Source organism: Notolepis coatsorum (assembly GCF_963971535.1).
Source record: "Notolepis coatsorum genome assembly, chromosome: 1".
NCBI classification, from domain to species: Eukaryota; Metazoa; Chordata; class Actinopteri; order Aulopiformes; family Paralepididae; genus Notolepis; species Notolepis coatsorum.
Window position 1 is genome coordinate 62,919,638 of NC_140165.1, and position 27,402 is coordinate 62,947,039.

The window sequence follows — 27,402 nt, forward strand, 5'->3', positions numbered from 1 at the left end:
ACATTACTGTGAGCTGGTCCACATTACTGTAAGTAGGTCCACATTACTGTGAGTAGGTCCACATTACTGTGAGCTGGTCCACATTACTGTGAGCTGGTCCACATTACTGTAAGTAGGTCCACATTACTGTGAGTAGGTCCACATTACTGTGAGCTGGTCCACATTACTGTAAGTAGGTCCACATTACTGTGAGTAGGTCCACATTACTGTGAGTAGGTCCACATTACTGTGAGCTGGTCCACATTACTGTGAGCTGGTCCACATTACTGTGAGTAGGTCCACATTACTGTGAGTCGGTCCACGTTACTGTGAGCTGGTCCACATTACTGTAAGTAGGTCCACATTACTGTGAGCTGGTCCACATTACTGTGAGCTGGCCCACATTACTGTAAGTAGGTCCACATTACTGTGAGCTGGTCCACATTACTGTAAGTAGGTCCACATTACTGTGAGCTGGTCCACATTACTGTGAGCTGGCCCACATTACTGTAAGTAGGTCCACATTACTGTGAGCTGGTCCACATTACTGTAAGTAGGTCCACATTACTGTGAGTAGGTCCACATTACTGTGAGCTGGTCCACATTACTGTGAGCTGGTCCACATTACTGTAAGTAGGTCCACATTACTGTGAGTAGGTCCACATTACTGTGAGCTGGTCCACATTACTGTAAGTAGGTCCACATTACTGTGAGTAGGTCCACATTACTGTGAGTAGGTCCACATTACTGTGAGCTGGTCCACATTACTGTGAGCTGGTCCACATTACTGTGAGTAGGTCCACATTACTGTGAGTCGGTCCACGTTACTGTTCCTATAATTCAATTACAGTACAAATTGGAATAAGAAAAAGGTGTCAAATTAACAAAATGCAATAACAGTAAAATAGCAAACACATTGTTAAGGTACCGAATAGTGTCAAACTTAAAGGCATAATCTGTTGTACCGCCAAACAGCGACCTCTAGAGTCAAGAGAGCCCCGCTTGGTATTGCACTTTGTTTAAATGTTTTGTTTTTGCATGAGGTGTGAGTTGGAGTTTAGTAACTTATTATTCTGTGAATGGATCCAGACCTCTCTCGGTAGAGTCTGAGGTGGGGTCAGCAGTAGCAACCCCACCCCCCTCAACTCCAACCCACACATCAGACCAAAACAAAAGAAAGTAAACAAAGTGCAATACCAGGCGGGGCTTTTAAAACAAAACAAAAATCATTTTTTTTTGCATTTGTCCCCCACTTGCGGCCTAGGGAGGGTTGAAGACTATCACATGTCTCCTCCGATACATGTGGAGTCAGCCAGCCGCTTCTTTTCACTTGACAGCGAGGACTCTCACTGGGGGAGCGTAACGCATGGGAGGATCACACTACCTCCCCCAGATTCTTTCCCTGCTGAACAGGCGCCCCGACCGACCAGTAGGAGTCGCTGTTTAGAACGACCAGAACACACACCCCACCGGCTTCCCACCCGCTAACACTGCCAATTGTGTTAGTATGGACCACTGACCAAGCCGGAGGTACCGCTGACAGCTGGATTCGATACCAGAGTCTCTGCGGTGGTAGGCAGATGCTTAGTCTGCTGCGCTACCCAGCCCAAGCAGGCCTTTGTGCCTAGAGGTCACTGTTTGACGACATTACAGGGTCTACCTTTAAAGTCAGATTGGACACATCGCTCCGTGCTTCCAGAAAAGGGGTCTTGTGGTAATATAACAGGTTATAACACTCTGTGTTTTGATTTATTAAGAGGTAGACTGGAAACCCCGTCCTGGCAATGAATGTTAGTGTAGTTATCTTTCTTCCAACATGGCTGCCTGTAAAACATTGGGAAACACTTTAAAAAGAAAATGCTTAATTTCTCTGCAGCATTAGAGTAATATAGGAAAACCACTGGAAACATGACACCACTGTACTGCTGTTCAGCCAGTAAAAAGACACAAAGTTATTACATGTTGTTGATGTATTTCAACACAAAGCAACTGTTGCTTCTTCCAACATGGGAACAAGTTGGCCTTTAAAAAGAGTCCAAAGAGTCGATGGGGTTTGAGGCAGGGATGAACAGTCCATGTAGGTCCATGTGGACGCTGGTGTCCAGGGTTGCCCGGGCGATCTCTTTGAACGTCTTGGCGTCGAGGACGAGCATGAAGGGGGACTTGTTGGGGTCAGGAGAGATGACCGAGGACAGGATCACTCCTGGAAGCAGGAGAAGACATGGGAATTAATAGGGCTGTACCGAATAGTTAGAAGCGTCGAAGCTTCATTCATAACGTTGACATTCTAATTCTAAATCAACATTCGAAAAAGAAAAGAAATAATTTATTATTATTATTATTTCTGTTTTTATGTGTCTATTCATTCTGTTTAAACCAATGGGGTTTTTATTCACAGTTGAGTAGGCTACACTAATATTATAGTATTATACTATTATAGTATATGACTCGTCATAAAATCTTTAATAAAACATTTATCATAAATTATGTAGCCTATCTGCATCTGCTTGGCGCTCGGCGCTCCATCAAGACGTCACCATCACTTTCGTACCAACCGTGCCCTTATTGGATTATTTATGTTGATGAAACTGAGAAAGTTGATTTAATGGGGGAAAAAATACTAATTTAATCAGATGAATCACTTTATTCAAATTGAGGATTTTGTTTGAGGATATTTAAAAATATATATATAGACCTATGATTACGTCATAAAATATGACGACAGATATTCGAAGCTTCATTCGAAAACTTCAATAGAAGCTTCGAATGTTAAAAAAATTACATTCAGTACATCCCTAGAAATTAACACATTTACTGCCACCGAGACACTACATATATCCTTAAATATCCTCAAACTAAATCCTCAATACTATAATATTAGTGTAGCCTAATCTTTATCTGCAACTGTGAAGAAAAACCCCATTGGTTTAAACAGAATGAATAGACACAGATTTATTTTTTAGTTAATAAAGAATATATATATATATATAAAAATATATATATATATTCGAATGTTGATTTCGAATTCGAATGTTATGAATGAAGCGCCGAAGCTTCGAACTATTCAGTACAGCCCTAGAAATGAACACATTTACTGCCACCGAGACGCTACGTGTGCCGCGAGGATGAAGGCCTGTAACGCGTCTCTCACCGTCGTCCTCCTCCACTGCTCCCGGAGACGCCACGAACACCGGCTCTGAGGGGAAGCCGTCCTCCTCCTCCCAGATCACGTGTTGTCTGGTCAGGGCGTCTACCTTCACTAACTACACACACACACACACACACAAACACACACACACACACGCACACACACACAGACACACACACACAAACGCACGCACGCGCGCGCGCACACACAGACATACACACACACAGATTTTTAAAACAATTTAAAGTGATGAGCACATATCTGGTCAGCACTATATTTAAAATGATGAGCGCAGTGTTTCCCCTAACATACCCGCCCCGCCAACGGGGCCCCCCGCCCCCCCCCCCCTGAAAAAAGTATAATTAAAAAAAATTATAAAAAAGAAACAAATTATTAAAAAAAAAATGTATGTTAGCTTTAACGTTGGCGAGCTAGCTAAATTATATAAAAACGAACTGGATAGTATAAGTTGATATATGAACTGGATGCGTCTATGCCTTCTACAACGCTGTTTGGTTTCCGGGTTCCTCTGATTGGCCCCTGAAGCACGCCCCCCGAGTGACGCGCAAACAGCCAGCCTTCGCCGAGCTAAGCTCTAGTTCTAACCAACTCGATGGAGATCAACCCAGAGGTTGGAAAATCACTTAGATTTCGTAAATATTTACCCGTTTCTCATACGGTTAACGATTCAGAAACAATCATTGCTCATCTCCGTGTGTTTATGTCGTTGCAGATGCTCAACAAGGTGGGTTTGATACGCAGTCATGGCGGCGAAAGTGTCTTTATTATTTAGTTAACATTATCATTAGCAGGTAAGTTATGAAGTCATTGTTTATCACAAAACCAACAGCATGACTGGCTCGTCTATTCTGTGCTAGATCACGACACTATTTCAATAATGGATGACGGTGCGGAATTATCTTTTTAAAGCAGAGTAGGAGTAGAAAACAATTCATGAAAGTAGAAGATATAGGTGTGCAACCTCGCTAGCTGACGTTCTATATCGTATTATCTGCCGCTCAGCGTCAATCTGCACATATCTCACTCCAGTGACGTGCACTGAATAAAAACTTCACAAATCCACCTTTACATACCAGCATCCGTCTGGCCACACCCCCATCTGCTACCTACATAAGCAGGGGTGGGGCCACACACTCATCTCCTTCTCAAATTTCACCCCAAGAGAGTGCCTGTATGCCAATCACTTGACGTGGGAAAGAAAGTATTTAGCTTAAGAAAGGAACAAGGAGGAGGCTTCCGGTATGAGAGCAGACGGGTAGCACACGTGCGGTAGAGCTCCTGGTCAAATGAGCGAAAAAACGGATAAATAAAGACCCGAAAAGTGATTAAAAATAAAGATGCACACGAGAAGTAAGGAGGAGACAACAATTGCGAAGGAAAGAGAAATGGAGGACTCACGAGAAGAACAGAATTTGAAGGAACAGAGCCCCCGAAACGAGACCGAGAAGGGACAGGCGGAGGAAGGGGGAGGTTCGGCTGAGACAGACACGGGAATGCCAGGATGGGCCGTGGTCATGCAGGCCGGAATATTGGCGACCATTAAATTGAACACGGACACGATGCAGGCGACCATACAAATGAACACGGACACGATAAGGAACGATATTGGGAAGCTACGGGAGGAATTGAGGAAGGAACAGGAGGACTTCAGAGGCGAAATAAATACAGAACTCAAAATGGTGGATGAGAAGATGGCGGAGCAGGATAGAAATGTAACCGAGCTACAAACGAGAGTGGCGCAAGCAGAAGAATGGAATACAGAGATACACGAGGTATTAACAAAAGCGATTCAACAACAAGAAAAGATGGAGACAAAGATGTCGGACATGGAGGGGAGGTCACAGAGAAATAACATCAGAATATGGGGATTGAAAGAAGGAGTCGAAGGGGAATCGGTGACCCTATATGTGGAAAAGCTTATCAAAGAACAACTGGAGGAGACGGGACTGGAAAAAATGGAGATACAGAGGGCCCACAGAGCGCTGGCACCGAGACCACAACCGGACAGACCCCCGAGGGCGGTGATTATTAACTTTCTAAGATTCGAGGTTAAGGAATTGGTACTCAGAACCGCGTGGACCAAGAAGATAGAAATCGAGGGGAAAAGACTGTCGTTTGATCACGACTACTCGACAGCGGTGGCAATAACACGCAGGTCTTACGCGGGACTGAAGAGAATTCTGAAAGAAAACGGAATGAAATTCCAATCACCCATGACCTCGCTAAGGATACACTGGAAGGAAGGGACGGTGACATACGCGACGGCGCGGGAGGCGGCGGGAGAGATGAGGCGACGGGGGATGCAGACGGCGGAGGACGGAGACGAAAGGACCAGACGCTGAGCCTGCAGCAGAGATTGGAGAAAGCACGCAGGTGGACCAGAGTAGGAGATCGGAACCCGGGAGAGGAGGGAGGAGAGAGAAGAAGGCCGAGGTGATACGTGACAGACCGAGGGCGGAGAAAGACGAGGAGGCCAGAGACGGAGAAGGAGGGGAGAGGAGGCGGGAGGAGACGAACGGATGAGTACACGCACAAGAGATTGAAAAAACTATCCAAATAGAGACAAAATAGAGAAACTGAAATAACATATACATAAACACACATTCCCAGGTAGAGGCAGGATATAGGAACGAACACAACGTATACATGGACACATAATACACATGCTGATGGAGGAAATAAATGGAAATATAATTAGGTATAATAGACGGAACACAGAACATATTGAAACAAATACATAGACACACGCTGCGAGTAACACAGTTGGAAGGGATTAAGGGGATAAATGGACATCACATAGAAAATAGAGGGGAGGAAAAGAAAGTAAAAAGGGATACACAGAAGACACCACACACATGTTTAGGAGGAAGGAGGGACATTGGAACATATGAGCCACATTGAGAGGGACCTAGGAAATGGGGGTCTTTGATCAGAATGAAGGACAGAGCGCTTTTGACCAGGAGGTCGACAGCAATAAAAACAGTAAGAAGGCTGGACAAATATGACGAGCGGTTGGGGGTAAAGGTTTCAAACCCCCAAGCCGTCAGAAGGAGGCCTCTCGCTAGGAGAGCAATTACTCCTCACCCACCAGCAGGGGACAGGGGGGGACACAGGGACCCCCCGAACCCCTTGGGAGCACTTTATGTAAAGTTTATGTTTTTTATTTATGTTAATCATTATATGTATTCGGTAAAGAGAGCGGAGGCTACAACCGGAGGGGGGAATGAATGTGACATGGGGGGGACTGAGAGACGAAAGAAGAAGAAAGATGACAAAGGTTAAAGGTATAAAAATGATGTCGTTAAACGTTAATGGAATGAATAATACGATAAAGAGGGGCAAAAGTGATGTTGAAGTGTAAAAAAAGTGAGATGGAAGTAATTTTTTTGCAGGAGACACATTTGGTAGCACAGGATCATGAGAAACTGAAGAGATTTGGATATGAAAATGCATACTATAGTTCCTTTAAACGGAACCTGAGGAGAGGAGTAATCACGTTAATCAAAAACACAGTCAAATTTGAATTGATCAAGGAAGTAAGAGACAAGGAGGGAAGATTTGTTCTGGTGAAGGGAAAAATGGAGGGTCAAATGGTTACGTTAGTGAATGTTTATGCACCCCCAGAGAGTGAGAGGGATTTATATGAGACCATTTTTGATATGATAGTGATGGAACTAGAAGGGATATTGATATGCGCGGGAGATTTTAATGTAGTACTGAATCACGACCTAGACACCACCAGTACTAGAAAAGGACGGACACAAATCAGTAGATATATGAATATTCAGATGACGGAAATGGGAATTACAGATGTTTGGAGGGGGATGCACGCCATGGACAGGGAATACACACATTACTCACACCCGCACGTGACATATGCGAGAATAGACTACTTTTTGATGACGACGGGGGACAGTTACAGGGTACGGGAGAGCAGAATAGGAGTAGCGGACATATCGGATCACAGTGCCATATATCTGACAGTAGATCTAGAAGGGAGACGGAGGAACACGATCTGGAGACTAAATGTAGGAATATTAAATAACAAGGGGGTGGTGAGTCAGATCAAGGAGGAGATAGCCAGGTATAAGGAAGAAAATGACAACGGGGCGGTAGATCCGAACATTCTATGGGACACACTGAAGGTGGTGATAAGGGGGAAATTGATGGAGAAGACAGCAATGCTGAAGAAGGCCAGAACGGAGACATATCACAATCTGATAGGGAAGCTGAAGAAGCTAGAGGGGAGACACCAGATAAATAGGGAATTATTGACGGAAATAGAAAAGAAAGCGAGATTCATGAAACAAACGTACTATGAAGGGGGACCAAAAGCGACCAGACTGTTGGCCAGGAGAATTAGGACGCAACAGAAGTTGAACACGATACACACAGTAAGGGATACAAAGACTAATGAAATATTGAGAGACCCAGCTGAAATAGAGAGGACATTTAGAGAATACTATGAGAAACTATACACACAGCCAAAAGCAGCGGGAGAAGAGGAAATAGAAGCATATCTGGAGAAGCTAGAGTTACCATCGATAGGGAAAGAACAGAATGAAGAATTAAATAAAATAATTACGGAACGAGAACTGGAAGAGGCAATTAGTAGAGCTAAAAACAACAAGTCTCCGGGGAGCGACGGATTCCCATCGGAATTCTACAAGACATTTAGAACGGAATTAGCACCCATGTTAGGGGCGGCGTTCAGACACACGATGGAAGAGGGCAAAATGCCCCCCTCGTGGAAGGAAGCCATAATCACCACGATACCGAAGGAAGGGAAGGATAGAGAATTATGTAGTAGTTTCAGACCTGTGTCCATACTCAACGTGGATTACAAGATGTATACATCGATAATATCAAAGAGATTTGAGACGTTTATGCCAGACATTATAGATGAAGATCAAACTGGATTTATTAAAGGGAGACAGACACAGGACAACGTGAGAAAGACATTACACATAGTAGAGGAGATACAAAAACAAGGAGGTAGCGCGGTACTGATTAGCCTAGATGCAGAAAAAGCATTCGACAGTGTGAGCTGGACATTTTTATATAAAACATTGATGAGGTTCGGACTGAACGGGAGGGCGATGAAGATGATCAAGGCGCTATATCAAGAACCGACAGCGAGGGTTAAGGTGAATGGCAGCCTGACGGATAGAATCAGATTAGAGAGGGCTACCAGACAGGGATGTTGTCTCTCACCAACGCTCTTCGCCGTTTTCATAGAACCACTGGCACAACTGATCAGACAGACCGAGGACATTAAGGGAGTATGGATAAAGGGAACGGAATATAAACTAGGCCTATTTGCGGACGACGTGATAGTATACATGAGGCAACCAGACAAGAGCTTCCCGGCACTGATGGATCTACTGAAGGAATATGGCCACTACTCAGGATACAAACTAAACGTGACAAAGACACAGACCTTAGCATGGAACTATACCCCAACGATGGAAATTAGGAAACAGTACGGGATAAGATGGGACATGGACAAGATTAAATACTTAGGGGTGAACATCACGAGAGGGGTGGGAAACTGTTTGAGGCAAACTATACACAGATAAATCAGAACATCAAGAGAGACAGGGCGGTTAGGTGGCCGAGCGGAGATTGCGTTCGTCACCAGCCCCGGAGCTGAGCTGGATTTGCCTGTTCGAATCCAGCTCACAGCTCCGGGGTTGTCACCAGCTTGGCTGGCCGTCTGCACTGATACAATTGGCTGTATCAGAGGGTGGGAGAAGCTGGCGGGGTGGGTCCGGGTCGTTGTAAACAGCGACTCCTACAGTTCGGTCGGGGCGCCTGCTAAGCGCGGATTGGACGTGAGGGGGATAGTGTGGTCCTCCCACACGCTACGCCCTCTCAATGAGAATCCGCGCTGCCAGGTGAAAAGAAGCGGTGATTGGCTGGACGTGTGTCGGAGGAAGCACGTGGTAGCCTCCACTCTCCCAGATGATCTGACTGTGGGGGGTAAGTGCGCAGCGACCAGGAAGGGACTGGGAATTGGCATACGACTAACATTGGGATGGGAGAAAATCGGAGGAAAATGGAGGGGGAAAAAGACAAAAAAAAATAAAAAAGAAGAACATCAAGAGAGACTTAGAGAGATGGACAGTAATGCCCTTGGACTTCAATTCAAGAATAGAGGTCATTAAAATGAATATACTATCAAGGTTACTGTACCTATTCGAGTCACTACCGATACAAATACCACAGAATCAATTCAGGGAGTGGGACAGACTGATATCGAGGTTCATATGGGCGGGGAGAAGACCACGGGTCAGATATAAAACACTACAACTACCAAAGGAAGAGGGAGGGATGGCAGTGCCCAGCCTACAAGATTATTATTATGCAGCACAACTGAGAGCAGTGACGTGCTGGTGTAATGACAGATATGAGGCAAGATGGAAAGACATTGAAAAAGAAGGGGAGGGATACAAGGTACAAGCTCTGGTGGGAGATAGGGAACTATTCAAAGAAAAAGAGGGACTATTAGATCCAATCACCAAATGCACCTTGACCATATGGAACAGAGTAGTAAAAACACACAAATTGGAGAAGCAGTCAGGGGTTCTGAGATGGGTAGCACATGACAAGAGATTCAAACCAGGGAGGTTAGATCATGGATTCAGAAGGTGGGAGAGGGGGGGGGGGGCAACAGCGATATGCAAAATGATAGAGAAGGGGGAAATGCAGACACTACAAAAATTAAAGGAGAAATTTGGACTAGAAAACAGGGACCACTTCAGATATCTACAGGTTAGAGATTACTACAACAAAGAAATAAGGGGGGCCAAAGACGAAGAACAGAATGGAATAATCAAGATGATAGTATGGGCATACGAAGGGGGGCAAGGAAGAGTAATATCAGCAATATACCGGGCTATAATGAACAGCAAGGGACACACGACCGATTACATAAGGGAGAAATGGGAGAGAGAACTAGAGATAGGAATAACAGAGAAGGAATGGGGCAACATATGCGAGGTACAACATTCAACAACAGGATCGAGGATATGGAAAGAGTTTGGATGGAAAAACATAATCAGATTCTTTATAACCCCAGAGTTGAAGGGAAAATATGCACCAACACAAAGGGCATGCTGGAGGATGTGTGGGAAGGAGGGAGCAAATCACACACACATATTCTGGGGATGTCAGAAGCTGAAGGGGTATTGGGAGGAGATAGGGGAGACAATGATCAGAATATTAGGATACGGGTTACCACAAACGGGACTGGTGCTTTACTTAGGGGACCTGACACACGAGGGAATACAAGGGGGGGACAAATATTTAATAAAGATAATGTTGATATCGGCCAGAAAAGCAATAACGAGACTGTGGTACAAAGAAGACCCACCGACAATAGCACAATGGGAAGGAATAGTAGAGGAGATACAGGATATGGAGAGGATAACGCACATGCTGAGGCTACAGGAAGAGTAATTTGGGGAAAGATGGGAAAAGTTGGAGGATTATAAGGGGAACGAAAACGACATCACAAAGGAAGGAACAAATGAAACACAAGAGGGCGAAGGGTAAAGGAGGAAAGAGGTTCAAGGAGGGTCTCTGAACCCATGTCACACAATTTTATTTTTGTTTAAGATATGACAATTGTTTTATGTTTTTTCCACTTCATTATTTATGTATGTGAATATTTGCTTAAGTCAGTATTTTTTATTTTTCGTCTTTTGGGTATTACATTTTTTCTTTATTATTTATGTCTGTTTAATAGTGTTGTTGATATTATTGTATATGTTGTGTTGTTTGTCTATGAATGTTCAATAAAAATGTAAGTTAAAAAAAGAAAAAAAGGAACAAGGAGATACGTTGACGTTATATCTTTTTTTTGTATTTTATTATTTGTATTTATTATTTTTTAAACATAACATAAAATTAGACACACAAGCATTAACAGTAAATATCCAAAGTAAATCACAGGACTATACATTCCATTTGAATCAATATAAATGTAGTTTATGAGATATATACCTAATACTTGCTATCCAATACAATACATACATATGCTCTTGCTCGCTCTCCCCCCCAGGACCCCCACTTGGATAATCCATCCATTTTCATTAGTTTCTAACCAGGCACTACAATTCATATGCTAGCCTTTATTCTCTTTTATAACGTTGACGTTATATCTTTATTTTCTCTCTCACTATTTTCGAGAAAATACGGCGATAATGTCTTCATCACTGGAGTGTCTGGAAGATGATGATCATTCTGACCTCCACCGGCTTTTTCGTATTAGGGGCTTGCGTCGCTGATATACTCCCCACCTGCAGTCCTCCTTGCTGCGGCTGGATAGGTATTGAACCTCCGGTTATACAGCTGGACTGTGGGAGGCACCGGCTGTTGTGAGAAACTGGTTGCTTCCGAGCTGGGTGAGTAATGTTTTGCTTGCGAGCGCCAGTTGTCTGCTAATGCTATGGGGGTTAGCTGACAATTTTACGAAGGCCGGCCCCAGATTGGGGTCCTCTGCTTGGCCTCTTAGGCGGCGGACGGAGGGTCCTGGTCTGACGCCCATGATGGTCAAACTAGTGGGCCGCGACCGAGACCTGGTTTGAACCCGGGATTCTCTGGACAAGCGGATGCTTCTCTGTCCCGTGCAGGCCCCATCTTTCACATGAATGTGAGAGTACACCCTAAAACACGAGGAAATGTGGGTATGGATCTTCTTTATCGGTAGTTCCATGCTCAAGTCGGCTGCAACCCGTATGGGAATTGTGCCGACTCCGCTGTATGTCTGGTAAATCACTGTTGAAAACTGTGTTTGACATTTCTTTTTCTCTTCTCTCTTAGGATGAGGAGGGTTTCAGGCGGCGGCCTGTCTGAAGTGTGGCTTGGTATGTCATTGTGTACAGTTCAGGTGATAGCTACTTAGCTTGCGTGCTAGTTTGTGGCCTACTGTTAGCTAGTCAGTTGTTAGCTGCGGCGCTAGCTCGTTGTGTTCACTAGGCTAGGAAACGTTAGCTTGTTGCTATCAGTCGGGAGCGGCTGTTAGCTTAATGCTACACTGTTGAACGTTACTGTGAGTATAACATGCCTTAAACACTCTGACTACGACGTCATCTTTGACAGAGGATGTTAGTCGACCCTACACCGGGTGCCATGCCAGCGAGGACTTCGTCAACATGGAGAACGGCGGCTGGGTGGCGTAGCGGACATTACCCTCGTCACCAACGCAGGAGATGCCGGGTTCGACTTCGGTGTCCCGTTAACCAGTGTTGTAGTCCTCTCGGCCTGCGCTCAGGGTGGAGGTAGGAGTCCTGACCGGACCGGACTTTAAACACTTCTTCTTTCCTTCCCTTCTAAATGTTTTGTAATAACGATGTTTTCCAAAACGTGTGTTGCTGCAATACATTGAGGATACGACGCGTGTTGTGTGTGAATTGTCTTGTCACTGGTATAGCTTCTCTCTACATAGAAAATCAGCGTTTGTTTTTTACATGTGTAAAAATTAACTGGTTAGTTGTGATGAGACCATGTGTGTTCATGTAACGTTTGTAACGTGGGTGAACTCACAACTAAGTGGGTTAATTAACCTGTGAAGCTATGCTTAGTGACATGTGATTGAGGAATGAATCCTTTTCTCAGCCTGTGATGACAATGAACAGCATGTTCACATATTAACAGGGGTACCTGTTCAACCTGGTCGTATCAAGGGTAAGGTAGGAGGGGTGACCCCCCCGGTTTTTCCCTGGGGCTTTCCCCCCCTCCTCTTAGACATGTTTGTTTACAATATATTGTGTCATTGTGTTTGTGGGGATACGATGTAACCCTCAGCTTAAGCTGCTGGGGTTGTGCATCTGCTTGAGAAACGATTATTTTCCTAGGGAAAAGGTTGTTTGGTCACTATCATGTGTGCTTAGCAAGGCCTGTGGCCAATACGTAATCAAGGACTTATGTCTCTCTCGTTATGAAAAACGGCGTTCCTCTGTAGTAAGAGTGTACTTTTGCCATTTTTTGTTGTGATGAAGGGTTGTGTGTGTCGTTGAGATCTACAACTGGGTTAGGTTTTGGCCCACAGAAGCACATGTGTAAGTCTGGTACCGGGGCTCTTAAAGGGGCCCTCTCTGTTCTGTGTTTTTTTCCTTAGTAAAAATCAGATAGCAGGTTAGCACATGAGCTATGTGAAGCTGTTAAATGCTTCATGTAGCATGATATGACTGGGTCATGGCCCTACTTTGTCATTACATCGTATCAGGGGTGAGGGGTCGTAAAGGGGTGAACTGGTAAACCTTTCCTCCCCTTTTCTGATTGGTCAGGGGTTAAAACCCCCTGTCCTTCAGGGTTCCTGTCACGTTGCTGTTCGGCACGTTACAGGGTAGGGGGGGGGGGGGGGGAGTTTCCTGGTCCCACGCCCTGGAAGATTGGGCGTGTGCACCGCGGAAATTCCCCCGCCATAGAGTACGTCACTGAGCGCGTTTCTATTGGTAAGACTTCCGTGAGTTGTTCAGGTTCCATGTTATGGATCTGTTTCAGGGAGTTGTCAGAGCCTCCTCCTCACGAAGCTCCTCCTCAGGGAGAAGTGCCTTCTGTGAGTTCGGACCTTCCTTCCCAGTGAGGGAGCCTCCTCAGAGTTTCAGAGCCTCCTCCTCAGATTGTCAAGGTGAGTAGAACTTCAAAAAGGAGTTCTGCTCTGTTGTATGTGTATTCGATTCAATTCGATTATTGAGTGTGTATTGGTTCAGAGCCTCCTCCTCGGAGAGTCCTAACCCAAGTGTTACATAGCTCAATGTTGCAATATTTCTTTTCAATCTATACAGCTCGCGTGGGAAGTCTCTCTGGGGGTTCCCCGTCCTCTCCTTTTTGGAGTAGGTGGACGGGGTATTGTTTTTTTTTTTATCCACTTTTTCTCCCATTTTCTATATTTTCTCCCATCCCAATTTCGTATCATCCAATTCAACCCTCCCCTGTCACGAACGCTGTTTCTTGCCTCCCACAAGCCGGCTGCAATGTGGACTAAGTCATACATAGCACAAGTCCCCTCCGGTACTTGAGGTAACAGCAGTCGCATCTTTTCACCTGCGCAGCTCGATCTCTCAGTGGCGAGGAGTAACGCGTGGGAGGCTCACGCTGCCCCCGACACTTCCTGATTCTACTGCGCAGGCGCACCAACCGACCTGTAGGAGTCGCTGTCCACAACGCCCGATCCCCACCCATCAGTTTCCCACCCCCTAATACGGCCAATGTGTATTAGTACGGACGACCAGCTAAACTGAAAGCAAATGTGGAGAGCGGGGCTCGACCAGGCAAGCCCAGCGTCTCCAGATTTCATGGCGAGCGCCTTGCCCACTACACCACGTAGCTGCCCCGTGGATGGGGTATTGTTTAGGGTTTCCCTGACTCCTCGCCTTACAGGTCTGTTGAGTCATGGGTTTCCCCCCGTCATAGGGGTACGTCGCTCACCGTCCCCTCTTATGAAGTGTGGTTGACGGGGTGGTGTTTCCCTCAGCCGCGTCGCATGGGACCCATGTCCGTATAATTTTTTCTTTTTTCTGAAAAAATTTAAAATTAAAAAAGCGGCTTCTTGTCGTTCCCCAGGCGGCTTGGAGAAATGGTATCTGGTGTCTTGTTAGACTATCCATTGATGTGTTTTGGGTCTCGACGCGTACATAGTGCTGGCTCTGGGTGTTTCTGATAGGAATCACGCATGAGGCTGGTGCGCCTTGGTTGCTCGTTATTAAAACAGCGTTTTTATAGGGCAACTGGGATGGAGTTGTCTCTTCCGAGCGCCAGTTTACTAGGTTTGTCTCGACGAATTCTCGTTCATATCTGGGGGATGTTAACGGAATAGATCAAAGCATAGGTAGAGGGGTCTCACGCCCTTGGGGTGGGCCACTGAGCGCGGTACGAATGGGGCCGTCTGGGTGGCGCCCTCTATAATGTTTTAGATCGACACGCATACCTACCCCCCCTCCTGGAGTTGGGGATGTCGGCGTGATTAGGGCACGGGACTGGTTCTGGTCAAGCTGGTCCAGGTCAGTTAACCCGTTGTCTGCCGGGGACGCAGATCTGCTGTTCTGGTACCCTGAGGGACTTGTGCCTTTTTCAGGGGGAAAAATGCTGGGTCGGCCCGGGTGTCACAGGGTTGGGCGTTATGGAGACACTGTTGTTGGTACATGTTGTACCTTGTGCTGTCATGAAGGGGCTTGGTTCTCCATTCTTTTCGCCCCTCTCTTCTCCCGCTTACGCATGGCTGAGAGGGGGCTGTTGAGGTGGTCTTTATAGAACTCCTCTGGCATCCCTGTGTGCTTCCCGGTCCGAAGTTGTTTTCGTCGACCCGTAGGCCTGGGATAACCCCTTTTTGAAAACTGAAACACTTGTACTGCGGTATAGCCAGTGTATACCCGCAGGTGTGTTTTGGAGTTTTTTCCTGAGGGGTTATAGGAACAACCACCGCATGTTGAACCAAGAGGGTGGTTGATTCCCTGGTGTGTTGGAGCGGAGTCAACTCCCGGGTTACCCGGTTGAGTGTGCCCCTGCATGTTCATGACGTCTGCCAATCGTGTCAGCCTTCTCTGCCTCGGCCCCTCTAGAGCGTCAGGGATTTTTTGGTGGAGGCTTTGACATGGTGCTCAAACAATTCCAGCATACGCCCCTTCTGCCTGGGTGCTGTTTTCAGTTGACCCCTTTGGCGCCTGTCTCGTCCGCAGTGCTCCAGGCTCGGGTCAAGTGCCTGCTGCCTGGATTGAGGGATCGGCCTCTTCTGGAGGTCGTCTCCCCGGTGCGCTGCCTGCTCCCGCTGTAGTGTAGCCTCTTGAGTGCTTCGAGTTACAGCCATGCTGACTGCCTGAGTATGCCAGGGTCAGTGTGCCAGGCGGCGTGCTAGTGGGGGGAAGGGCCCGCTCTTGTATGGGCCCTGTCCGAATACGCTGGTGATGTGGGGGGCGGTGTCACTAGTGACTGCCTGGTGAGGTCTTGATGCTGTGGCGTCATTGGCCTCTCCGGGCCCCCTTTTTCCGGGGGGATCCAGTCCCTTCTGGGTCTGGGTCTTCCTTCGCGCTCCGCTGCTACGGCCTTGCCACAGGGTTGAGTTGCTCTTGACCCCGTGATTTTGGGGGCGGTAACGAGGTTTGTTCCTTCCATTCGTTCCCTGGTGGCATGCGGGTTGTGCGTGTGCGTAGTCATGGGGTCAAGCCACGGTCTGCTCACCCTGTGCGTTGAGTTGCTCGAGTTCCTCTTCGCACGGTCGGATCCGTCTCCCTCCCGTCCTCCAATAGGGAGGGTATCCCTCCATTAGGGAGGGTCGGGGGGCTCGGTCCTCCCCGGTTCTGATGGTTGTGGGGGGCCTCAGTGGGGTACATTTGTCGAGCTTCAGCTCCCGCTCAGCTCCTGTTGTGCAGATTGACGCTGAGCGGCAGCTAATACGATATAGAACGATAGGTTATGAATATAAGCGTAGTTCTATGAGTATTAGTGACGCTCAGCGTCTAGGCGCCACTGCGGCCCTTGATCTTACCTTGTGGTGAAATGATTGAGAAGGAGATGAGTGTGTGGCCCCACCCCTGCTTATGTAGGTAGCAGATGGGGGTGTGGCCAAACGGATGCTGGTATGTAAAGGTGCATTTGTGAAGTTTTTATTCAGTGCACGTCACTGGAGTGAGATATGTGCAGATTGACGCTGAGCGTCACTAATACTCATAGAACTACGGTTATATTCATAACCTATCGTTATATCTACAGAGTACTAACTGTTCTCGGTGGCGTGTATGCTTTCACCGTCATCCATTATTGAAATAGTGTCTTGATCTAGCATAGAATAGACGAGCCAGTCATGCTGTTGGTTTTATGATAAACAATGACTTCATAACTTACCTGCTAATAATAACGTTAACTAATCAAAATAATAAAGACACTTTCGCCGCCATGACTGAGACATAAACACACGGAGATGAGTAATGATTGTTTCTGAATCGTTAACCGTATAAGAAACGGGTAAATATTTACGAAATCTAAGTGATTTTCCAACCTCGGGGTTGATCTCCATCGAGTTGGTTAGAACTAGAGCTCAGCTCGGTGAAGGCTGGCTGTTCGCGCGTCACTCGGGGGGCGTGCTTCAGGGGCCAATCAGAGGAACCCGGAAACCGAACAGCGTTGTAGAAGGCATAGACGCGAACTGGATAGTTCATGTAAGCCATTCTCCTTTTCTGTGTGTGTGTGTGTGTGTGTGCGTGCCCGTCCCAACTCTGGTCTTTGGAAAGTTTGATATTTACTGAGGATGGCCAGATAATGTTGATATTTAAACTTTACTGCGCGCGTCTATGACGACACTGTTGACACCACGTATCCATGACACGCGCGCCCGCGACAACACTAGTAGTTTTGGGGGGCCTACCACCCCCCCTGAAAAAAATCCTAGGGGAAACACTGTATCTGGTCAGCACTATATTTAAAATGATGAGCACATCTCTGGTCAGCACTATATTTAAAATGATGAGCACATCTCTAGTAAGCATTATATTTAAAATGATGAGCACATCTCTGGTAACAACTAGATTTAAAACAATAAGCACATCTCTGGTATCAACTAACTGTACATTGGAGGTGGTTGTGTGGGTGGGGGGGGGAGGTTGGGTAGGAGGGGTGGGTGGGTGGGGGACACTGTACAACTGTACAAGCAAAACTGTACATTGGAATATTGACAAAACCATACTTGGTCATTTACTATACATTGGAGGGGGTTGTGTTAGGACATTTACAGGGGCCAGTTTTTCGAATTGCAGTCTCCCGTAGGTGTTTTTTGAGAGTGTTTTTGAAAGTGGGTAGTGATTCACATTCCTTTACAGCTTTGGGTAGGGCGTTCCACATTGATGTGGCATAATTGCGAAACGTGTTTAGTCCCTTGTTTGAGCCGAATCTGGGTTTAACATGATTTGTGGAGCTCCCTCTGGTGTTGTGATCGTGGTATTCACTGACCTTTGGGAAGTATTTTGACATGTACATGGGTACCTTGGTCGTGTAGTGTATCTTGTAGACCAGGCCCATTGCAAGTTGCTGTACTCTGTCGTCTACTCTAAGCCATCCTAGGTTGTCAAAGTGGGCAGGGGTGAGGTGGGTTCTAGGAGTAAGGTCAAGCAGTAGTCTGACCAGTTTGTTTTGAGATGTTTGTAATTTTGTTTTTAGCACCTTTGAGGTGCTTTGGTACCATGAGGTGCAAGCATAATCGTAGTACCCTTGAATGAGTGCTCCTGCCAGAGTCTTCAGGGTATTCTTGTTTACCAGTGAGGAGATCCGGTACAAGAATCAAGTTCGTTGGTTGACTTTCTTTTATTACATTGGATGCCATTTTGTCACAGGAAAGATTTGCCTCTAGGATGGAACCCAGGTAGGTAATATCTTATTTCCTTCTGACAATATTGTCACCCACTGTAACTGAGAAGCCGTCGGTCTTGCTGAGTTTGTTATTTGAACCGAAGAGAATGGACTCTGTTTTGCCCATGTGTAATGATAGTTTGTTATCAGTGAGCCATATGCAGATTTTACCTAGTTCTGAGCTGAGGGTTTTTTCAACCTGTAACTTGTTCTTGTCAGAGACCAGCAGGGCTGAGTCGTCCGCAAACAGGAACAAGTTGCAGTCACAAGCTGACGACATGTCATTTGCATAAATTAGGAACAGGAGCGGACCTAGTATGCTTCCTTGTGGAACACCACAGCTCACTGTGAGGGGGGGGGGGATAGAGTACCGTTTACCTCCACCATCTGCTCTCTCCCCTCCAGGTAGGATTGCATCCAGCTCACTGATAGACTATCAAAACCAATTGCTTTTAGCTTGTCAATCAGAATCAGTCAATCAGAGTGTCAAAGGCCTTTTGTAGGTCCAGCATGACCATGCCGCAGTATTTGCCCGCGTCCACCTCTTGTTTGATGTGGTCGTTTAAATAGAGAAGGCATGTGTCAGTGGAGTGGGATGTTCTGAAGCCAGATTGGAATTCGTAGATTAGATTTTTTTCCGCAAGGTATAAGGTACCTGTTCGTATACAATTTTTGTTCAGCACTATATTTAACTGATGAAATCAACTAACCGACTAGACAACAAAGTCCTAATGGCTATAATTAGTCGACTACAAATTGTTTTAGTCGAGGACAGACCTAGATATTTAACTTTCCTGCTGGGCACGGTAGATTCATACTGGATGCCAGGTGTTGGTAGTAACTACTGACCTTGTTGGGGTGTGGAGTCCACTCTACTCTGGACCCATAGAAGTAACGGTACTTTTTGCCGTTGAATTTATAGTTGATTCCGGGAAGCTCTATGCCTGTTCATGTAAACAAGTAGATGTTAATGTAATATAATAATATAATATACACACACACACACACACATGCACACACACACACACACACACACACACACACACACATATATATATATATATATATATATATATATATATATATATATATATATATATATATATATATATATATATATATATATATTGGTAATAAATTAAATTAAAATCAAGTACAGGACCTCATATATATATGTAACGGATGGTACCGCGAAGCACAGTCACGATGGACTTCCGATGTTGTGAAGTGACTGGGGCGAGTAGCGGTGCTGTGGGTTCAACTCACTCTCATCCTTAAAACACACATTACGTTGCAAAGCAGTGAGTTCACCTCTTGGTATAGCGGTCTGTGCTGTTGCCCGCAGTGTGGGAGACCACAGGTTCGAAACTCCCTCGGGGCATCGGAGTTTTAGGTGACGATGTCACAACCGTTACATATATATACTATATATATATATATTGTTTTGAAAGTAATCCAGCGCACACCTGTAGTGTTCAAACTTTCGTTGAATTCATGAACACAACATTGAACAAGGTGTCCTCGTGTTCACTTTTGATATGTAATGTATCAGACTGAGTGTAACGGACCTTCAAACACATCGTCTGGCACACAGTAGACCGAGCCGTCGTCCTGCTTCACTGCTGTGGCCGAGCTGTCACTCAACGTCACCAGGTTGCTTCCTGTGGGCGTGTCCTGGAGAACACAGGGTCATCAGTTCATCTGTGTGTGTGTGTGTGTGTGTGTGTGTGTGTGTGTGTGTGTGTGTGTGTGTGTGTGTGTGTGTGTGTGTGTGTGTGTGTGTGTGTGTGTGTGTGTGTGTGTGTGTGTGTGTCAGCCAAGAACCTGCTACCATGTATTGCCAAGCAAACTGAACAAGTATATAAGTACAATTAATTAAAATATAATGAATATAAATCAAAGGTGCTATAGATAAAGATTTTAAGTAGAGTATGTTTTTTTTTATTCATCCACAGAGCTTTTACAAAAGTGCAGAATAAAAGTATTGCTGTTGAAGTCAGAGGTTCTGTGTAGGATTGTTAGTAACTGTCTAACTGCATAATAACTGTTTCCACTAGTAACTGTCTAACTGCATATATAACTGTTTCCACTAGAGGGTGCTCTAGGCGGAGCCACTCAGGAACACCACCAGGTGGCGAGTATAAATAGAGATGTCTCCTCGCATTCTTTCTCTTTCCCCCAGCCTCTCAGTGAGAGGAGAACTGTAGAACTGCTGCTCTGCCATGTGAATAAATAAACCACGCCAGTTAAGGCTCAAGATAGAAACCATGCCTCTTGACCACATTATTGTCGCCCTATAGCCGGATTCTGTCAACAGTTGCTTTCCCCGCCAACAAAAATTATCGATTGAATTCATTTATCATTAGAAACATTTTGACAGGTCCAAAATTAATGATGTTTCGTGCGCGTATGAGACTGTGGCTCAGGAGGTAGAGTGGTCGTCTGGTAGTCAGAAGGTTCCCGGTTCGATTCCCACTCCTCCCAAGCAACATGTTGATGTGTCCTTGAGCAAGACACTTAACCCCTAACTGCTCCCGATGAGCAGGTTGGCACCTTGCATGGTCGCCTCCGCCGTCGGTGTGTGAATGAACGGGTGAATGTGAGGAACAAATTGTAAAGCGCTTTGGATAAAAGCTGTGATATATGATCCTGAATTTCCCCAAGGGGATCAATAGAGGAATATCTTATCTTATCTTATATAAATGCACCATTTACCATTTATTTATCCTTCCCCACATCTCATCGTCATCATAATTTATGATGTCCTCAAATCAATGAGAAATTGTGTTTAATAATCGTGATTATGGGTTTTGCCATAATGAAACAGTTCTACCCTAACAGGTCTACCCTAACAGTTCTACCCTAACAGTTCTACCCTAACAGTCTTACCCTAACAGTTCTACCCTAACAGTTCTACCCTAACAGTTCTACCCTAACAGTTCTACCCTAACAGTCTTACCCTAACAGGTCTACCCTAACAGTTCTACCCTAACAGGTCTACCTTAACAGTTCTACCCTAACAATTCTACCTAACAGTCTTACCCTAACAGTTCTACCTACCCTAACAGGTCTACCCTAACAGTTCTACCCTAACAGTTCTACCTACCCTAACAGTTCTACCCTAGCAGTCTTACCCTAACAGGTCTACCCTAACAGTTCTACCCTAACAGGTCTACCCTAACAGTTCTACCCTAACAGGTCTACCCTAACAGTTCTACCTAACAGTTCTACCCTAACAGTCTTACCCTAACAGTTCTACCCTAACAGTTCTACCCTAACAGTCTTACCCTAATAGTTCTACCCTAACAGTTCTACCTAACAGTCTAACAAAGTGTCTAACAGTCTAACAAAGTGTCTAACAGTCTAACAGTCTAACATTGTGTCTTACAGTCTAACAGTCTAACATTGTGTCTTACAGTCTAACAGTCTAACAGTGTGTCTAACAGTCTAACAGTCTAACAGTGTGTCTAACAGTCTAACAGTCTAACAGTGTGTCTAACAGTCTAACAGTCTAACATTGTGTCTTACAGTCTAACAGTCTAACAGTGTGTCTAACAGTCTAACAGTCTAACAGTGTGTCTAACAGTCTAACAGGGTGTCTAACAGTCTAACAGTGTGTCTAACAGTCTAACAATGTGTCTAACAGTCTAACAGTGTATCTAACAGTCTAACAAAGTGTATAACAGTCTAACATTGTGTCTTACAGTCTAACAGTCTAACAGTGTGTCTAACAGTCTAACAGTCTAACAGTCTAACAGTGTGTCTAACAGTCTTACAGTCTAACAGTCTAACAGTGTGTCTAACAGTCTAACAATGTGTCTAACAGTCTAACAGTGTATCTAACAGTCTAACAAAGTGTATAACAGTCTAACAGTGTATCTAACAGTCTAACAAAGTGTCTAACAGTCTAACAAAGTGTCTAACAGTCTAACAGTCTGTCTAACAGTTTAACAGTGTGTCTAACAGTCTAAAAAGTGTCTAACAGTCTAACAGTGTGTCTAACAGTGTATCTAACAGTCTAACAGTCTAACAGTCTAACAGTGTGTTTAACAGTCTAACAGTGTGTCTAACAGTCTAACAGAGTGTATAACAGTCTAACAGTCTAACAGTGTGTTTAACAGTCTAACAGTCTAACAGTCTAACAGTCTAACAGTGTGTCTAACAGTCTAACAGTCTAACAGTCTAATAGTGTATCTAACAGTCTAACAAAGTGTCTAACAGTCTAACAGTCTGTCTAACAGTTTAACAGTGTGTCTAACAGTCTAAAAATTGTCTAACAGTCTAACAGTGTGTCTAACAGTGTATCTAACAGTCTAACAGTCTAACAGTCTAACAGTATGTCTAACAGTCTAACAGTCTAACAGTCTAACAGTGTGTCTAACAGTCTAACAGTGTGTCTAACAGTCTAACAGTGTGTCTAACAGTCTAACAGTCTAACAGTCTAACAGAGTGTCTAACAGTCTAACAGAGTGTCTAACAGTCTAACGGTGTGTCTAACAGTCTAACAGGGTGTCTAACAGTCTAACGGTCTAACAGTCTAACAGTCTAACAGTCTAACAGTGTGTCTAACAGTCTAACAGTGTGTCTAACAGTCTAACAGTGTGTCTAACAGTCTAACAGTCTAACAGTCTAACAGAGTGTCTAACCGTCTAACGGTGTGTCTAACAGTCTAACAGTGTGTCTAACAGTCTAACAAAGTGTCTAACAGTCTAACGGTCTAACAGTCTAACAGTCTAACAGTCTAACAGTGTGTTTAACAGTCTAACAGTCTAACAGTGTGTTTAACAGTCTAACAGTCTAACAGTCTAACAGTGTGTCTAACAGTCTAACAGTCTAACAGTGTGTTTAACAGTCTAACAGTCTAACAGTGTGTCTAACAATCTAACAGTCTAACAGTGTGTTTAACAGTCTAACAGTCTAACAGTGTGTCTAACAGTCTAACAGTCTAACATTGTGTCTAACAGTCTAACAAAGTGTCTAACAGTCTAACGGTCTAACAGTCTAACAGTGTGTCTAACAGTCTAACAAAGTGTCTAACAGTCTAACAAAGTGTCTAACAGTCTAACGGTCTAACAGTCTAACAAAGTGTCTAACAGTCTAACAGTGTGTCTAACAGTCTAACAGTCTAACAGGGTGTCTAACAGTTTAACAGTCTAACAGGGTGTCTAACAGTCTAACAGTCTAACAAAGTGTCTAACAGTCTAACAGTCTAACAGTGTGTCTAACAGTCTAACAGTCTAACAGTCTAACAGTGTGTCTAACAGTCTAACAGTGTGTCTAACAGTCTAACAGGGTGTCTAACAGTCTAACAGTCTAACAGTGTGTCTAACAGTCTAACAGTCTAACAGTCTAACAGTGTGTCTAACAGTCTAACAGTGTGTCTAACAGTCTAACAATGTGTCTAACAGTCTAACAGGGTGTCTAACAGGGTGTCTAACAGTCTAACAGGGTGTCTAACAGTCTAACAGTCTAACAGTCTAACAGTGTGTCTAACAGTCTAACAGGGTGTCTAACAGTCTAACAGTCTAACAGGGTGTCTAACAGTCTAACAGTGTGTCTAACAGTCTAACAGTGTGTCGAACAGTCTAACAGGGTGTCTAACAGTCTAACAGGGTGTCTAACAGTCTAACAGTGTGTCTAACAGTCTAACAGTCTAACAGTGTGTCTAACAGTCTAACAGGGTGTCTAACAGTCTAACAGTCTAACAGTGTGTCTAACAGTCTAACAGTCTAACAGTGTGTCTAACAGTCTAACAGTCTAACAGTGTGTCTAACAGTCTAACAGTCTAACAGTGTGTCTAACAGTCTAACAGTCTAACAGGGTGTCTAACAGTCTAACAGTCTAACAGTCTAACAGTCTAACAGTGTGTCTAACAGTCTAACAGTCTAACAGGGTGTCTAACAGTCTAACAGTCTAACAGTGTGTCTAACAGTCTAACAGTCTAACAGTGTGTCTAACAGTCTAACAGTCTAACAGTGTGTCTAACAGTCTAACAGTCTAATAGGGTGTCTAACAGTCTAACAGTCTAACAGTGTGTCTAACCGTCTAACAGTATGTCTAACAGTCTAACAGTGTGTCTAACAGTCTAACAGTCTAACAGGGTGCTGGCGTCTCCCTCCTACCTTGTCCACGTGGACGGGCAGGACGAACCTCTGGCAGACCGGGGGGGAGAAGTTGGCCTGGTTGGCCTCTGTGAACTCGTCCCGGTCCTGCCGCAGGTGTTTGAGGTAGAACATGTCGTACAGGTTGCTGTCCTTGTAGGTGATCATGTCCACCACCACCTGGCCGTCCTCCTCGTAGGCGTTGACGTGGTGGAACACCAGCAGGGCGGGGGCGGTGTACCTGGTGGAGACGGCCTTACCTGTGCTCTTGTTCACCAGGTGGATCAGCGTCTGGAGCCACGCCCGGGCAGGGAGACAGACAGAGAGACAGACAGGTCGAGAGGCAGACAGGTGGAGAGGCAGACAGAGAGACAGACAGAGAGACAGACAGACAGACAGGTAGAGAGGCAGACAGGTGGAGAGACAGACAGGTGGAGAGACAGACAGGTGGAGAGACAGACAGGTGAAGAGACAGACAGGTGGAGAGACAGACAGAGAGACAGACAGGTAGAGAGGCAGACAGGTGGAGAGACAGACAGGTGGAGAGACAGACAGAGAGACAGACAGGTAGAGAGACAGACAGGTAGGGAGACAGACAGAGAGACAGACAGACAGGTAGAGAGACAGACAGGTGGAGAGACAGACAGAGATACAGACAGACAGACAGGTAGAGAGGCAGACAGGTAGAGAGACAGACAGAGAGACAGACAGACAGACAGGTAGAGAGGCAGACAGGTAGAGACAGACAGAGAGACAGACAGGTGGAGCGACAGACAGGTAGAGAGACATACAGAGACACCGACAGACAGACAGACAGACAGACAGACAGACAGACAGACAGACAGACAGACAGACAGACAGACAGACAGACAGAAAGACAGGTAAAGAGACAGACAGACAGACAGGTAGAGGGACAGACAGACAGACAGACAGACAGACAGACAGGTAGAGAGACAGACAGACAGGTAAAGGAACAGACAGACAGACAGGTAGAGAGACAGACAGAGATACAGACAGACAGGTGGAGAGACAGACAGAGATACAGACAGAGAGACAGAGAGACAGACAGGTAGCGAGACAGACAGACAGGTGGAGAGACAGACAGAGAGACATACAGGTAGAGCGACAGACAGGTAGAGAGACAGACAGAGAGAAAGACAGGTAGAGAGACAGACAGGTAGAGAGACAGACAGAGAGAAAGACAGGTAGAGAGACAGACAGGTAGAGAGGCAGTCAGACAGACAGACAGGTAGAGAGGCAGTCAGAAATACAGGTAAAGAGACAGACAGACAGGTAGGTAAAGAGAAAGACAGCCAGGTAGAGAGACAGACAGACAAATAGACAGACAGGTAAAGAGGTCGCCAGACAGACAGGTAGATAGACAGACAGGTAGAGGGACAGACAGACAGATAGAGACACAAACAGACAGGTAGACAGGCAGACAGGTAGCGGGAATGACAGACAGACAGGTAGAGACACAGACAGGCAGACAGAGAGGTAGAGAGATAGACAGACAGGTAGAGAGGCAGTCAGAAAGACAGGCAGAGAGACAGACAGGTAGAGACACAAACAAACAGGTAGACAGGCAGACAGACAGGTAGAAGGAGTATGCATTAGTTTCAGGGTGGGGGGTGACATTGGAACACCTATACAATTTATTGGGGATTTAAGTTTGTAAGTAACTAAATATTCAGGCTACTCTCATGAATGTCCTACAAATAGGTAAGTGTGCAACTAACTGTAGCCCCACCCCTAACCCTAACCCTAATCTTAGCCTAACCCTAACCCTAATTTTAGCCTAACCCTAACCCTAATTTTAGCGTAACCCTAACCCTAATCTTAGCCTAACCCTAACCCTAATCTTTGCCTAACCCTAACCCTAATCTTAGCCTAGCCCTAACCCTAACCTTAGCCTAACCCTAACCTGAATATCAACCTAACCCTATAACCTGAATCTTAATTTAACAGCAAAGTAACAGACAAACTAGAAATTGGTGAGCAACTCTTCGTAGCATGCGCTATGAATTTATACATAATTAATATCCATATATACGTATATATACTCCTATATACAGAACTCACATTGTCCTCATTGTCGTACTTGAGGCAGGTGCCCCAGTCCACGCCTCTGAAGTAGGCCGTCGCCAGCTTCAACATGTCCAGCTTGAAGGGCTGCTCGATGAAGACGATGTAGTTCTCCGTCATGCCGAAGCTGTGGTAGTAGCTGGGAAAGAGGAGGGAGTGGAAGGGGATGGAGCACACCTGCTCCACCTTCCTCAGGGCTGGCCTGTCCTGCTTCTTATCTGGAGAGAGGGGAGGAGGAGGAGGAGGAGGAGGAGGAGTAGGAGGAGGAGGAGGAGGAGGAGGAGGAGGAGGAGGAGGAGGAGGAGGAGGAGGAGGAGGAGGAGGATGATGATGATGATGGTGGTGATGGTGGTGGTGGTGGTGATGGTGATGGTGATGGTGATGGTGGTGGTGGTGGTGGTGGTGGTGGTGGTGGTGGTGGTGGTGGTGATAGTGATAGTGATAGTGATAGTGATGGTTGTGGTTGTGGTGGTGGTGGTGGTGGTGGTGGTGGTGGTGGTGGTGGTGGTGATGGTGATGGTGATGGTGATGGTTGTGGTGGTGGTGGTGGTGGTGATGGTGGTGATGGTGGTGGTGGTGATGATGGTTGTGGTGGTGGTGATGGTGGTGGTGGTGGTGGTGATGGTGATAGTGATGTTGGTGGTGGTGGTGGTGATGGTGATGGTGGTGGTGATGGTGATAGTGATGTTGGTGGTGGTGGTGATGGTGGTGGTGGTGATGGTGATG

General features: G+C 45.5%; 1 protein-coding gene across 1 annotated transcript in view; it reads right to left on the bottom strand.

Annotated features, from left to right (window-relative positions):
* Positions 1-2,003: 2,003 nt before the first annotated feature.
* bco1l (beta-carotene oxygenase 1, like) overlaps positions 2,004-27,402 on the bottom strand; it is a gene marked incomplete at both ends in the record, with an annotated part of 47,905 nt that continues 22,506 nt past the window's right edge. The window contains 6 exons of the mRNA XM_084322897.1: positions 2,004-2,182; positions 3,131-3,238; positions 19,336-19,434; positions 20,059-20,164; positions 24,613-24,882; positions 26,674-26,894. Coding sequence (XP_084179023.1) covers positions 2,004-2,182; positions 3,131-3,238; positions 19,336-19,434; positions 20,059-20,164; positions 24,613-24,882; positions 26,674-26,894 — 983 coding nt within the window. The remainder of the gene's footprint in view (positions 2,183-3,130; positions 3,239-19,335; positions 19,435-20,058; positions 20,165-24,612; positions 24,883-26,673; positions 26,895-27,402) is intronic.